General features: G+C 44.6%; 1 protein-coding gene across 2 annotated transcripts in view; it reads left to right on the top strand.

Moving 5' to 3' along the window:
* Nucleotides 1–15,966, top strand: part of LOC133658486 (alpha-actinin-4) — a 36,008-nt gene that overhangs the window by 19,808 nt on the left and 234 nt on the right. Inside the window, exons 9-20 of one of the 2 annotated variants that reach the window (XM_062060572.1) lie at nucleotides 69–194; nucleotides 2,604–2,708; nucleotides 2,786–2,933; nucleotides 3,052–3,202; nucleotides 4,653–4,761; nucleotides 4,838–4,978; nucleotides 5,057–5,239; nucleotides 6,957–7,091; nucleotides 7,223–7,402; nucleotides 9,161–9,307; nucleotides 11,096–11,176; nucleotides 15,758–15,916. In XM_062060572.1, the coding sequence (XP_061916556.1) occupies nucleotides 69–194; nucleotides 2,604–2,708; nucleotides 2,786–2,933; nucleotides 3,052–3,202; nucleotides 4,653–4,761; nucleotides 4,838–4,978; nucleotides 5,057–5,239; nucleotides 6,957–7,091; nucleotides 7,223–7,402; nucleotides 9,161–9,307; nucleotides 11,096–11,176; nucleotides 15,758–15,916 (1,665 nt within the window). Of the gene's footprint in view, nucleotides 1–68; nucleotides 195–2,603; nucleotides 2,709–2,785; nucleotides 2,934–3,051; nucleotides 3,203–4,652; nucleotides 4,762–4,837; nucleotides 4,979–5,056; nucleotides 5,240–6,956; nucleotides 7,092–7,222; nucleotides 7,403–9,160; nucleotides 9,308–11,095; nucleotides 11,177–11,646; nucleotides 11,795–15,757; nucleotides 15,917–15,966 lie in introns of those variants that run through there. The other variant, XM_062060573.1, reaches the window with a different exon arrangement.

Raw genomic sequence — 15,966 nt, 5'->3', positions numbered from 1 at the left:
AGTACAAATTGAAACGCTTGTGCGGGCATCATCGCTTACGGCGGCGCTGATTATGTCTTCCTGTCCAGCTTCTGGAGTGGATCCGTCGCACCATCCCCTGGCTGGAGAACAGAAACCCAGAGAAGACCATGTCTGAGATGCAGCAGAAGCTGGAGGACTTCAGAGACTACCGTCGTGTCCACAAGCCACCAAAGGTTCCACATAACCAACTTCTTCCCGTTCTTGGTTCAGAGTTATACAGCTGAAGACGCTAAAGTTGCCAACGACTCATTATGTCAACATCCACATACTGTACATTTTGTTGCTTTTGTCGACATGAAATGTGCGACCAAAGGTGTCATTTCCGTAGATATAACTAGAGTAGGTATGCACGATAGTATGCCCATGTTGTCGGAAATGAAGACAAGAACTCAGACACATTGTGCTGCATGTGGTTGGAAAAAACGCTGCACAATTGGGAAAAAATAGTTATTTTTTTTCTTTACAAAAAAAACCAAAAAACAATCAATAGCACAGGTTTTTACATTGACAATAAAGTAAACGAAAAAAAAAATATATATATGTTTCAATATACAGCGCATTGTATTGCATTGGCTTAAATGAGAAAGTCCCACCCCCTAAGATGGACGCCACCTAGGCCCGTTGCCTAGCATTGCTGCTAAGCCAGTTAATGTATCTAGTTATATCTTGATCATTTTGTATAGAGATAAATGCTTTAAAATGTAATATCGGAAATGATCTGTATCGTTTTTTTTTATTATCGGTATCGTTTTTGTTTTGTTTTTATTTTATTTTTTTAATTAAATCAACATAAAAACACAAGATACACTTACAATTAGTACACCAACCCAAAAAACCTCCCTCCCCCATTCACACTCATTCACACAAAAGGGTTGTTTCTTTCTGTTATTAATATTCTGGTTCCTACATTATACAGTATATCAATATATATCAATACAGTCTGCAAGGGATACAGTCCGTAAGCACACATGATTGTGCGTGCTGCTGGTCCACTAATAGTACTAACCTTTAACAGTTAATTTTACTCATTTTCATTAATTACTAGTTTCTATGTAACTGTTTTTATATTGTTTTACTTTCTTTTTTATTCAAGAAAATGTTTTTAATTAATTTATCTTATTTTATTTTTTTATTTTTTTTAAAAAGGACCTTATCTTCACCATACCTGGTTGTCCATATTAGGCATAATAATGTGTTAATTCCACGACTGTATATATCAGTATCGGTTGATATCGGTATCGGTAATTAAGGATTTGGTCAATATCGGATATCGGCAAAAAGCCATTATCGGACATCCTTAATTTTGTATGAAAATTGTTTCCTATATGCTGTAATATTCTGACCTTTCTTATCACTAAGCAGCCTCAACAGAACTACTAATCATGCACACTGTTTTGTGCAAATTAAGCCTTAAAATAAAAGCACGGCCATATTAACTTGAATTGTACCATCTAGGTGGTCAGCCACAAGTAGATAGTCCCGCAATGCCCTGTTTTGTTTCCGTTTTGGCAATTGTCTCATCATCGGCGGTCACTCGAACGAGTGTGACGATCCTCCTGGTAGGGGTGTATCCCTTTATGGAGGATGCCTGTGCGTGACTTTGTGTAACGTGGGGAGACTGGTGCACAGACAGTCACCACACGATCCTTGACAGAATCGGGTCAGGGTCCAGTTGCATGGAGTCCAAGACGACTGGGGACCCTTTTCTGCTGTAGCCTTCTTCCGCCATCGCAGCCGTTGTGGTAATTCTTAAATCTACCGTCTTCCGCCTGCTCCGCCGTTGAGGTCTTCACCATATCCCTGGCTAGGGGGCAGTCAGGAACTAGGCCTTTGCCAAGGGCCACCTGGGGTAACAGTAGTAAAGGGGTTAACCTCCTAGTGCCCCAAGACCCCTTAGAGGAGCCTCCACTGCCGGATGCACTTTAATGTCATGACAATCGTCTATGCCAGTGCCTCGCAATTATTTTCTGTTGTCGGCACCGGTTCAAGCACTTGACCGGGAAACAAGCCGGCGAACACTGATTGCGGACTCAACCGGACTACTTTGAGGTAATGTTGAAAATTTCCATGCCAGCAAAGCACGAAGAAGGTGCTCAAAAGAACAGTCAGGCTCCACTTTTCAAAATGTTGTAGCTCAATGCTAATTTACATTGGATTTGCCATAGACGGTTTTACATGGTGATATCAACGCCTCCAAATTTTGTAAAAAAAAAATTATAACTAATGCATGTTACAATCAAACACCTGGTGTGTAATAAGTACAGTGCTTTGTATAAACACTTTGTAGGGTGGAACAGAAGAAAAAACACAACACACCTTGGAATTGCATCTGCACGCAATGTCTACTATATAGTACGGTACAGTACTTGCAAATGAGACACAAAAGTGTAAGAAACCAAGATAACAACTGGACGGTCAGTGTTAAATAGAAATGGTTGTTTTGAACATTTAAACACACAATTGTACTAAAATTGCCACCGTTGAGTACCCGTATCGATTCCCAGCTATCGGGAATCGGTACCGTATCAATTAAAATGTGAAAAGTTTTAAATGTGCCTCGCCTCTAACTGCTGATCTTGCAGGTCCAGGAGAAATGTCAGCTGGAGATCAACTTCAACACGCTGCAGACCAAACTGAGACTTGGCGGTAGACCTGCCTTCATGCCGTCAGAGGGACACATGGTGTCTGTACGTACATCTAGCTCTATGTTCTATGTACGTTGGCCTCGGAAAGAGGGTCCTCATCCCTCTCATGCGCTTGTCAGGACATCAACAGAGCGTGGCACACCTTGGAGGGAGCGGAGAAAGGCTACGAGGAGTGGCTCCTCAACGAGATCAGACGTCTGGAGCGACTGGATCATCTGGCGGAGAAGTTCCGCCAGAAGGCCTCCATCCACGAATCCTGGACCGATGGTAAAATGTGTTCAGTTTTTCTCAAGCGACTTGAGGGTGCCCGGTGGAATACATGCTGGGTCATTTATGACGGCACATCTCAAGCATGTGGTTGAGTTCTGTCGTGTCCCACGTGCAGGGAAGGAGGCCATGCTGACTCAGAAAGACTACGAGACCGCCACGCTGTCAGACGTCAAGGCGCTGCTGCGGAAACACGAGGCCTTTGAAAGCGACCTGGCGGCCCATCAGGACAGGGTGGAGCAGATCGCCGCCATTGCGCAGGAGCTCAAGTAAGGGAGGGCGGAAAGTGCGATCTTTGCCAAATAATTTAGTGGTTGTGGAATTAATTAGTTAATGCCTAATTTTGTTGTGATGCCCGGCTGGAGGCATTAAACAATGTAACAAGGTTTTCCAAAATGAATCAACTCAAGTTATGGAAAAAAATGCCAACATGGCACTGCCATATTTATTATTGAAGTCACAAAGTGCATTATTTTTTTTAACATGCCTCAAAACAGTAGCTTGGAATTTGGGACATGCATTCCTGAGAGAGCATGAGGAGGTTGAGGTTGGGGGGGGGGGGGTTTGAGGTGGGGGGAGGGGGGGTAGCGGGTAGCGGGGGGTGTATATTGTAGCGTCCCAGTAGAGTTAGTGCTGCAAGGGGTTCTGGGTATTTGTTCTGTTGTGTTTATGTTGTTACGGTGCGGATGTTCTCCCGAAATGTGTTTGTCATTCTTGTTTGGTGTGGGTCCACAGTGTAGCACATATTTGTAACACTGTTAAAGTTGTTTATACGGCCACCCTCAGTGTGACCTGTATGGCTGTTGACCAAGTATGCCGTGCATTCACTTGTGTGTGTGAAAAGCCGTAGATATTATGTGACTGGGCCGGCACGCAAAGGCAGTGCCTTTAAGGTTTATTGGCGCTCTGTACTTCTCCCTACGTCCGTGTACACAGCGGCGTTTTAAAAAGTCATACATTTTACTTTTTGAAACCGATACCGATAATTTCCGATATCACATTTTAAAGCATTTATCGGCCGATAATATCGGCAGTCCGATATTATCGGACATCTCTAATAAAAATATATATACTATTAAACAATTAACATTTATTAGCGCACCTTAAAGTACAGGCAAATGGTACCGTTGAGTAGCGGTATCGATTTCAGGTACCGTATCGGTTCAAATGTGAACGTAGCTATCCTTGATTATTAAGGGGGATTTTCGAATTAATCGCGATTATTTTTTGTAACAATTCTTAATCTATAAAAAAAAAAATCTAATCAAAAATCGATTTTATTTTATTATTTTTTTAATCTGTCCTGTCCATCCACTCAGGCAAATCATCTTGTTGATGTAGATGATCATATCTGATGTACAGATTTACTTTAGAAAAGAGAAGTGTTGGATACTTCTCTTCTTGTCTTATTTGTATTTGACTTTATTAAATGTTTGGGTAGAATTTTATCAAACAAAACCAGTTTTCTTTGAAGTTATATAACAAAATTGTCATAGCTGTTTATCTATTTTATGGAGGAATGTTGTTAATCATAGAACAATTTTATTAAAAAGTATGGATTTTGAATCGAGCGTCAATTCTGAACCGAATCTTTACCCCCAGGAATCGAATCAAATCGAATCGTGTGGTGCCCAAAGATTCACAGCCCTACTAATTGCCACACTTAATCATAGTTTATGATATTTGCAACCTGACTCAATGCATGCAAATGTTTTTCAGCGAGCTGGACTATTATGACGCTCCCAGCGTCAACGCTCGCTGTCAGAAGATCTGCGATCAGTGGGACCGCCTGGGAGAACTCACCCATAGACGCAGGGACTCACTGCAGGTTTGTCCCCCGACGTCATTGCAACACGTGGAGAGAAAGCGACTCCAGCTTGTCTTCTTTTTGATTTTTCTTCTAGAAAACGGAGAAGGTGCTGGAGTCCATAGATGAGCTCTACCTTGAGTACGCCAAGAGGGCGGCGCCCTTCAACAACTGGATGGAGGGCGCCATGGAGGACCTGCAGGACATGTTCATCGTCCACAACATCGAGGAGATCCAGGTACTGCGTTTTAAAGCCAGGGGAATGTGTGCGGTTTACTCGGCAGGCGGTAAAAGATGTCAACGTTTGCTCCCTCAGAGTCTGATCCGAGCTCACGAACAGTTCAAGTCCACCCTGCCGGACGCCAACAAGGAGCGCGAGGCCATCCAGGCCTTCCATTCCGAGGTCCAGAAGATCGCTCAGCACAACGGAATCAAGCTGAGCGGAATCAACCCGTACACCACCATCACGCCGCAGAGCATCGACAGCAAGTGGGAACAGGTAAAGCAGGGTTTTTTAAACTTTTTCCACTGAGGACCACACTCAAAAGATGCGGGGGCCATTTTTGGTAGTTTTTAACTTCAAAGCCAGCACAAAAAAACTAGAAAATGCAATTTCAGAAGAAATGTTGTTTGAATACTGAAGAGCCAAAGCCGAACTGAAATGCTAACAGTTAGCACGCTGGCTTGTCAGCGCCAAGTAACAAAAAATTTGAGCAAAATGAGTTAAACATGTTAACAATAGCAAGCTTACAGTTAGCATTTGTGAAATACTAAAATATGACATTGAGGTCCTGCTAAATGAGCTTAAAAATCGAGCATGCTAATGTTAGTATGATAAAATGCTAACTGTAGCATGCATCAAGTACCAAAACATATTACTCTGTGCGTACCTGAGAAAAGTGTTTAAAATACTGGCATATTAACGTTAGCATGCATCAAGTACTAAAATATGACTGAGGTGTATACTTGCAAAATTAGCTTTAAAAAAAGCTAGCATGCTAACAGTTAGCACGCTGGCTTGATGGCGTCAAGTAACAAAAAATTTCAGCAAAATGAGCTAAAAAAGCTGGAATGCTAACAGTACTGTGCTAACATTCCAACAATAGCATGCTTATAGTTAGCATTTGTGAAATACCAAAATATGACATTGAGGTCCTGCTAAATTAGCTTAAAAATCTAGCATGCTAATGTTAGTATGTTAAAATGCTAACTGTAGCCTGCATCAAGTACCAAAATATATTACTGTGTGTACCTGGAAAAATGTGTTTAAAATGCTAGCATATTACCGTTAGCATGCATCAAGTACTAAAATATGACTGAGGTGTATATTTGCAAAATTAGCTTTAAAAAAAACTAGCATGCTAACAGTTAGCACGCTGGCTTGATAGCGTCAAGTAACAAAAATGTGAGCAAAATGAGCTAAACAAGCTAGAATGTTAACAGGACTATGCTAACAATAGCATGCTTACAGTTAGCATTTGTGCAATACCAAAATATGACATTGAGGTCCTGCTAAATTAGCTTAAAAATCTAGCATGCTAATGTTAGTATGTTAAAATGCTAATTGTAGCATGCATCAAGTACCACAATATATTCCTCTTGTGTACATAAAAAAAATAGTTTAAAATGCTAGCATATTAACGTTACTAACATATGACTGAGGTGTATGCTTGCAAAATTAGCTTTAAAAATCTGGCATGCTAACAGTTAGCACGCTGGCTTTATAGCGTCAAATAACAAAAAATGTGAGCAAACTGAGCTAAAAAAGCTAGATTGCTTACAGTGAGCATTTGTGAAGTACCAACATATGACATTGAGGTCCTGCTAAATTAGCTTAAAAATCTAGCATGCTAATGTTAGTATGTTAAAATGCTAACTGTAGCATGCATCAAGTACCTCAATATATTACAAACAAAATATAGTAAAATAATAGTAACAAAATATTTGACGCTGAGGTTTATACCTGCAAAATTAGCAAAAAACAAAGCTAGCGTGCTAACTAGTATGATTTGTCAATTAACAACATATTTGACACTGAGGTGTTTTCCTGCAAAATTAGCAAAAAAACAAAGCTAGCATGCTAATATTAGAATGGTAATGATTGTACCTCTGGCCGTTAGATAAATGAGCTATGGGCCGCACTTTGGACGCAGAGTGTGTGAGAACTGATCACCTGTGTATCATGGTGTGAGGCTGAAGGGATGGTTTGTGTGCAGGCGCAGCGGTTGGTGCCTCAGCGTGACCAGGCCCTGCAGGAGGAGCTCCGCAAGCAGCAGTCCCACGACACCCTGAGACGGAACTTTGCTGAACAAGCCAACGTGGTCGGGCCCTGGATACAAACCAAGATGGAGGTAAGGCATGGAGTGTAGCCGCTGCCGGAGAGCACCGGCAGTCGGCCCCATGTGGCTGCCGTGTTTTCAAGGAAAGAGGAGAACGGTTGCCAGGTGGAGTGCAATTCAAGCATGGGCCCTCGTGTTGACAGGAAATCGGCACGATATCAATTGAGATGATCGGCACCCTGGAAGACCAGCTGACCCACCTGAAGGAGTACGAGCGCAGCATCGTGGACTACAAGCCCAACATTGAGCAGCTGGAGGGGATCCACAAACTGATCCAGGAGGCCCTCATCTTTGACAACACATACACCGCCTACTCCATGGAGGTAAGGCGTGCGTGCTTCGTAAATTGCACAGTGATATCGTGGCACCTCACTATTTGTTAGTAACCCATCTCCAAAGGTCAGACGGAAACCAAATTGCACGAAAATCCAATTAATCTGTTACAGATACCCAAAAATAGGAACACAAAACACATTTTGAAGGGAATAGTTATAGTTCAACATACAGAAAACATAAAAAATTATGAATTAAATTAAGGCTGCAGCTATAGAATGTTCTAGTAATCCATCAGTTAGTTTTTGATTCATCAAATTACTTGATAAAACACACTATAGCCTCAATGTGTATTTTAGGGAAGATTATTCAAATATACAATACTTTTATGCTTGTCATAATCTTCTTTCTTTTTTTCTAATAAATGCACATCAACATTGAAATTGCACATTTAACATGTGTGCATTAAAAAAATATGTATATTTTTATTAATATATTTACACATATTACACAGTATATACAGTATGTCCATATTTGTGTATCTACAAACATATATTTGTTTTTATTTATATATGTATGTATGTATATTTTTTATATACCGTATACATCTGTACGTGTGTGTGTATATATATGTATGTATGTACGTGTGTGCGTGTATGTATGTATGTGTGTATACGTACAGTATATATGTATGTACATATGTATATACAGTGTGTATATATATGTATATTATACAGTATATAATACACAGTACAATACACATATATTTGTTTTTATTTATATATGTATGTACAGTATATATTTTTTATATGTAGGTGTGTGTGTGCGCGTGTGTGTATATGTACAGTATATGTCCATATTTGTGTATATATACACATATATATTTATATACATGTGTATATATATATGTTTGTATGTGTGTATACGTACAGTATATATGTATGTGTATATATGTATGTACATATGTATATACAGAGTGTGTATACATACAGTATATATTACACAGTATATAATACACAGTATATATGTCCATATTTGTGTATATATACACATATATATTTTTATACATGTGTATATATATATGTTTGTATGTGTGTATACGTACAGTATATATGTATGTGTATATATGTATGTACATATGTATATACAGAGTGTGTATACATACAGTATATATTACACAGTATATAATACACAGTATATATGTCCATATTTGTGTATATATACACATATATATTTGCTTTTATTAATATATGTATGTATATATATTTTTTATATCTACGTGTGTGTGTGTGTGTGTGTGTGCGTGTGTGTGTGTGTGTGTACAGTATATATGTCCATATTTGTGTATATATACACATATATTTTATTTTTAATTTTTTATATATATGTGTGTGTGTGTGTGTGTGTGTGTGTGTGTGTGTGTGTGTGTGTGTGTGTGTGTGTGTGTGTGTGTGTATCGTTGCAGCCCTAAATGAAATGTATAAATAAACATTTAACATCATTTTGACCTTTTATTGAAGACTCTTGATGAGGTGAGAGTTGGAGGAGAGTTTCTCACTTTAATCAAAGTGCTCTCTCTCGCAACTTTCTTTGGCCCCATATTTGAATATTTTGCAGTCGCACTCAATAAAAAATCAGTGTAATACGCGGGCAAACAGGCTAGTTTGTTAGGCACAATGTTCGGCTGTAAGATAACGTAAGCGGAATACAAAAACGGGGGCAAACATTTGGCGAGGAAGCCATGAGAAAGTAGCACCGTATGTCAAGACAGCGTTTGCTCACACGCGCGTCTTCCTTGCCCTCCGCAGCACATCCGTGTGGGCTGGGAGCAGCTGCACACCACCATCGCCAGGACCATCAACGAGATTGAGAACCAGATCCTGACGCGTGACGCCAAGGGCATCAGCCAGGAGGAGCTGTACGAGTACCGCGCCTCCTTCAACCACTTCGACAAGGTCAGGCGCCGCAAATCAACTTTTTCTGCTTTGGGGAAAAAGTTGCGCGTTACTTCAAATCAGTTTTTGTCCGTGCAAGTTAACGCTGTCAAGAGACTTAATGGCATTTGTGGGGCAAATACTCATGTCCATGCTAATGTTTAGACCGTAGGAGGGTGTGAGAGGGGAGCCAAGCGAGTGAGTATTTGTTGTTAGATCGCCTCAACACGGGTGAACACTCATTTCCTGTAAATATTACTACATACTTTAAGGAAAGTGTGACAACATTTGGTGTTTAACGGTTGGAACTGATCACCAAAGGACGAGGAAGGACTTCTATCACCACTAGGGGTCTCTGTTTCACTCACTCATGCACCCACATGTGGTCTTTGTGTCGCCTCATCGTCCCCTGGAGCAGTGTTTTTCAACCTTTTTTGAGCCAAAGCACATTTTTTGCTTTGAAAAAATCCGGCGGCACACCACCAGCAGAAATCATTAAAAAACGAAAGTCAGTTGTCAGTAAAAAGTCGTTGTCGCAATTGTTGGATACGACTTTAACCATAACCAAGCATGCATCAATATAGCTCTTATCTCAAAGTAGGTGCACTGTCACGACCTGTGTGTAGTGTTTTAGTTCTTGTCTTGCGCTCCTATTTTGTTGGCTTTTTCTCTTTTTTGGTATTTTCCTGTAGCAGTTTCATAGATAGATAGTACTTTATTGATTCCTTCAGGAGAGTTCCCTCAGGAAAATTTAAATTCCAATTAATGTTTTCCTTTGAGCGATATTTCCCGCATCTACTTTGTTTTAGCAATCAATAATGTTTCAGTTGTTGTTATCCTTCTTTGTGGGGACATTGTAGATTTTCATGTCATGTTCGGATGTACATTGTGGACGCCGTCTTTGCGCCACAGTAAGTCTTTGCTGTCGTCCAGCATTTTTTTTTTTTTTTACGTTGTAGCCAGTTCAGTTTTAGTTTCGTTCTGCATAGCCTTCCCTAAGCCTCAATGCCTTTTCTTAGGGGCACTCACCTTTTGTTTATTTTTGGTTTAAGCATTAGACATTTTTTGACTTGCACATTGCCTCCCGCTGTTTCCGACATCTACAAAGCAATTAGCTACCGGCTGCCACCTACTGATATGGAAGAGTATTACACGGTTACTCTACCGAGCTCTAGACAGCACCGACACTCAACAACAACACATCATTTTCAGACTATAATTACTGTTTTTGCGGAATTTTAAAAAAAAATCCAAATAGGTGAAATTAGATTATCTCCCATGGCACACTAGCGTGCTGCGGCACACTGGTTGAAAAACACTGCCCTGGAGCACCACTCATCTTGTTTTGCTGCTTTTCGAGACTTAGACTTCCTTTTATTGTCATTCAAATTTGAACTTTACAGATAAGAACGACATTTTGTTGCATTAGCTCGTTGTAGTGCAGGATAAAAGAGCAATAAGGTGCAGATATAAATACATAGATTACTGCACAGATAAATATATTTCACTTTTGCATATGCATCCAGGTTTCATTTATTTTGCCCCTGTTCAAAAGTATTCCACATAGAAATACATTTGATGGCAGATATCCCATCATGCATTTCAGCAGCCTGCATGATTTACGATGTTTGGCTGCATGTGAGTGTGGACATAGTCTCAACAACCATCGGTGTCTGTTTCCCATGTGTGCCATCGTCCCCGCACCCCTCCTGCATGCCGCGCTCCATCCCGCCATCTACACCGTGTTGCTATTGGTCGGGTGGTCACCTTGTGCCGCTCTGTCATTGGCTGCCATTGGCCCCGCCTCAGGACCACAGCGGGGCCCTCATGGCCGAGGAGTTCAAAGCCTGTTTGATCAGTCTGGGCCACGATGTGGAGAACGACAAGCAGGTAGGTCCCCCCCGGGACCGGGGGCAGGGGGAGGGGGAGAGTCCTCCAGGGCAGGAGCGCTGACGTCACTGCCGCTCCTCAACTCCTCAAATTTATAAAAGCACTTTAGACTTTCCCTGATCCATTTCATTGAAACTTTTTGCAAACAAATTCTAGCCTTCATTGGAGGAGTGGTGGTCACTGCTCAGTGCCGAGTCAGCGCTCTACTCTGAGGCTCACTAGGGGCCGTCCGCATGGAGATGTAATGTTCCTGTATGTCCACCTGGGGTCTCTGTTGCTTTGTTGCGTTCTGACGCGGGTTTTCACTCTTTGTGCTTCTTATCTTTCTTTTTATTGTTTTTTACTCCTCCTCTCCAAAATGTGTCTTTTCCATGTCTCTTATCATCCTGTTACTTTTCTTTTACCACTTCCCCCCGCCCCACTCCCACTCCCACTCTCACCCCCACCCCGGCCACGCTGTGACCCCACAGAAGCGGTCAGGACAGATGGTGTCAGATGATTTCCGGGCTCTGCTCATTTCTACAGGAAACAGCCTGGTACTGCTGCTGGCCTTACGCCCTCACAGGGTGTCTGCAGGTCCAACATCCACTCCTTTATAGACCCGTATTGGCATGCTTTGCATACTTTATGAGCATGTTCACACCCAGTATCAACACTTTATGCATATCGACATCGTCACATGGCGTATCAACATTGACACCCGGTGTAAACATGCCAGGGACAGGTGCACATGTGTCGATACCGAGTGTAAACATGATTCTTTAGTGTACAGAAAGTGTTGGCACATGATACCACTCTCAACAAGTTGATACCATTCCTAAACGGCTTGCTGTAAACGTTCAAATACTCGTAAACGTGTTTATGACAAGTACCATTGAGTTGACACCTAGTGGAAACTTGCTGATGTTAGTCTAAGTATGTTGATACACCGTCCAGCTATGCTGATACCAGTCCTAACAGGTTGACACCAAGCCTTGACATGTTTTAACATGGGTTTAAACGTGTCGCTACCCAATTTAAACATGTCTATACCAGGTTTAAACATGTCTCTACCAGGTTTAAACATGTCGCTACCAGGTTTACCGGGTTTGAAGGTGTCGCTGCCGGGTTTGAGGGTGTCTCTGCCGGGTTTGAGGGTTTCGCTGCCGGGTTTAAGTGTGTCGCTGCCGGGTTTAAGTGTGTCGCTACCAGTTTAAAGGTGTCGCTACCACGTTTAAGTGTGTCGCTGCCGGGTTTAAGTGTGTCGCTACCAGTTTAAAGGTGTCGCTACCAGTTTAAAGGTGTCGCTACTAGTTTAAAGGTGTCGCTACTAGTTTAAAGGTGTCTCTGCCGGGTTTAAGTGTGTCGCTGCCGGGTTTAAGTGTGTCGCTGCCGGGTTTAAGTGTGTCGCTGCCGGGTTTAAGTGTGTCGCTGCCGGTTTTAAGTGTGTCGCTGCCGGTTTTAAGTGTGTCGCTGCCGGGTTTAAGTGTGTCGCTGCCGGGTTTAAGTGTGTCGCTGCCGGGTTTAAGTGTGTCGCTGCCGGGTTTAAGTGTGTCGCTGCCGGGTTTAAGTGTGTCGCTGCCGGGTTTAAGTGTGTCGCTGCCGGGTTGGAAGGTGTCGCTGCCGGGTTGGAAGGTGTCGCTGCCGGGTTGGAAGGTGTCGCTGCCGGGTTGGAAGGTGTCGCTGCCGGGTTGGAAGGTGTCGCTGCCGGGTTGGAAGGTGTCGCTGCCGGGTTGGAAGGTGTCGCTGCCGGGTTGGAAGGTGTCGCTGCCGGGTTGGAAGGTGTCGCTGCCGGGTTGGAAGGTGTCGCTGCCGGGTTGGAAGGTGTCGCTGCCGGGTTGGAAGGTGTCGCTGCCGGGTTGGAAGGTGTCGCTGCCGGGTTGGAAGGTGTCGCTGCCGGGTTGGAAGGTGTCGCTGCCGGGTTGGAAGGTGTCGCTGCCGGGTTGGAAGGTGTCGCTGCCGGGTTGGAAGGTGTCGCTGCCGGGTTGGAAGGTGTCGCTGCCGGGTTGGAAGGTGTCGCTTCCGGGTTGGAAGGTGTCGCTTCCGGGTTGGAAGGTGTCGCTGCCGGGGTTCGAGGGTGTCTCTGTCGTTGTCGGGTTCGAAGGTGTCGTTGTCGGGTTCGAAGGTGTCGTTGTCGGGTTCGAAGGTGTCGTTGTCGGGTTCGAAGGTGTCGTTGTCGGGTTCGAAGGTGTCGTTGTCGGGTTCGAAGGTGTCGTTGTCGGGTTCGAAGGTGTCGTTGTCGGGTTCGAAGGTGTCTCTGCCGGGTTCGAAGGTGTCTCTGCCGGGTTCGAAGGTGTCTCTGCCGGGTTCGAAGGTGTCTCTGCCGGGTTCGAAGGTGTCGCTGCCGGGTTCGAAGGTGTCGCTGCCGGGTTCGAAGGTGTCGCTGCCGGGTTCGAAGGTGTCGCTGCCGGGTTCGAAGGTGTCGCTGCCGGGTTGGAAGGTGTCGCTGCCGGGTTGGAAGGTGTCGCTTCCGGGTTCGAAGGTGTCTCTGTCGCTGCCGGGTTGGAAGGTGTCGCTTCCGGTTTCGAAGGTGTCTCTGTCGCTGCCGGGTTGGAAGGTGTCGCTTCCGGGTTCGAAGGTGTCTCTGTCGCTGCCGGGTTCGAGGGTGTCGCTGCCGGGTTCGAGGGTGTCGCTGCCGGGGTTCGAGGGTGTCGCTGCCGGGGTTCGAGGGTGTCGCTGCCGGGGTTCGAGGGTGTCGCTGCCGGGGTTCGAGGGTGTCTCTGTCGCTGCCGGGTTCGAAGGTGTAGCTGCCGGGTTCGAAGGTGTAGCTGCCGGGTTCGAAGGTGTAGCTGCCGGGTTCGAAGGTGTCGCTGCCGGGTTCGAAGGTGTCGCTGCCGGGTTCGAAGGTGTCGCTGCCGGGTTCGAAGGTGTAGCTGCCGGGTTCGAAGGTGTAGCTGCCGGGTTCGAAGGTGTAGCTGCCGGGTTCGAAGGTGTAGCTGCCGGGTTCGAAGGTGTAGCTGCCGGGTTCGAAGGTGTCGCTGCCGGGTTCGAAGGTGTCGCTGCCGGGTTGGAAGGTGTCGCTGCCGGGTTGGAAGGTGTCGCTGCCGGGTTGGAAGGTGTCGCTGCCGGGTTGGAAGGTGTCGCTGCCGGGTTGGAAGGTGTCGCTGCCGGGTTGGAAGGTGTCGCTTCCGGGTTGGAAGGTGTCGCTTCCGGGTTGGAAGGTGTCGCTTCCGGGTTCGAAGGTGTCTCTGTCGCTGCCGGGTTGGAAGGTGTCTCTGTCGCTGCCGGGTTGGAAGGTGTCTCTGTCGCTGCCGGGTTGGAAGGTGTCGCTTCCGGGTTCGAAGGTGTCTCTGTCGCTGCCGGGTTCGAGGGTGTCGCTGCCGGGTTCGAGGGTGTCGCTGCGGGGTTCGAGGGTGTCGCTGCCGGGGTTCGAGGGTGTCGCTGCCGGGGTTCGAGGGTGTCGCTGCCGGGGTTCGAGGGTGTCTCTGTCGCTGCCGGGTTCGAAGGTGTAGCTGCCGGGTTCGAAGGTGTAGCTGCCGGGTTTGAGCGCGTCGGAACCCGGCATAAACATTCCATTCTAAACATGCTGATACGTAGTCAAAGTAGACTGATACCAAGTGTACACATGCTGATACCAAAGTGTAAAACTGTTAATTTGGTACCAAATGCAATACTGCAAACCTTAAAAAAAGGAGTAGATAGTTTGATACCAGGTGTAAACATGCTGATACCAAGCATATATAGATACCAAGCATATATACAAGTCAAACTACGTTGATACCAAGTTTGAATATGTTTATACCAAGTGTACACATGCTGATACCAAACATATATATATACAAGTCAAAACATGATGATACCAAGCTTAGATATGTTGATACCAGGTGTACACATGCTGATACCAAGCATATGCAGTGTATAGAGGTTATAGTATGTTGATACCAAGCATATGCAGTGTACAGAGGTCAAAAGATGCTGATACCAAGTGTACACATGCTGATACCAAGCATATATACAAGTCAAAACATGATGATACCATGCTTAAATATGTTAGAGTGTACACATGCTGATACCCTAGAGGGGGGGGGGGGGTTACCCACATATGCGGTCCTCTCCAAAGTTTCTCATAGTCATTCACCGACGTCCCACTGGGGTGAGTTTTTCCTTGCCCGTATGTGGGCTCTGTACCGAGGATGTCGTTGTGGCTTGTGCAGCCCTTTGAGACACTTGTGATTTAGGGCTATATAAATAAACATTGATTGATTGATTGATTGATTGATTGATACCAAGCATATATATACAAGTCAAAGTATGCCAATATTAGGTGTACACATGCTGATACCAAAGTGTAAACCTGTTAATTTGGTATCAAATGTAAATCCCAACTGCAAACCTTGATAAAAGGAGTAGATAGTTTGATACCAAGCTGATACGTAGATGGTGGATACTGTAAGTTGTTGACCTGCAGGCCACCTTCATGTTTGTCTTTTCTTCTTTCTCTGCTTGCTTTTATTTCTGCTTGTCCTTTATTCTCTCAGGACATTTCTGCTGTGTCAGCGTTTGTCTTGGCGTGTAACTGTTGCACGTGTCTTGTTGTTTCTACGCCGTCGTCCATGTGTGTGCGCGTCTTTGCGCCGGGTTAACCTCCCTCTCGGTCGCCAGGGTGACGCCGAGTTCGCGCGCATCATGAGCATCGTGGACCCCAACAACACGGGAACCGTCACCTTCCAGGCCTTCATCGACTTCATGTCCCGCGAGACCACCGACACGGACACCGCCGACCAGGTCATCGCCTCCTTCAAGATCCTGGCCGCCGACAAGGTGACTTATTTGGCGTTGTTACCGCACTCTGGGGGTCCTTGAAGGCACCA

The sequence above is a fragment of the Entelurus aequoreus genome, linkage group LG10 (genome assembly GCF_033978785.1).
Source record: "Entelurus aequoreus isolate RoL-2023_Sb linkage group LG10, RoL_Eaeq_v1.1, whole genome shotgun sequence".
NCBI classification, from domain to species: domain Eukaryota; kingdom Metazoa; phylum Chordata; class Actinopteri; order Syngnathiformes; family Syngnathidae; genus Entelurus; species Entelurus aequoreus.
The sequence above is the reverse complement of the archived record's forward strand: the minus strand, read 5'-3'. Positions and strand labels throughout refer to the sequence as shown.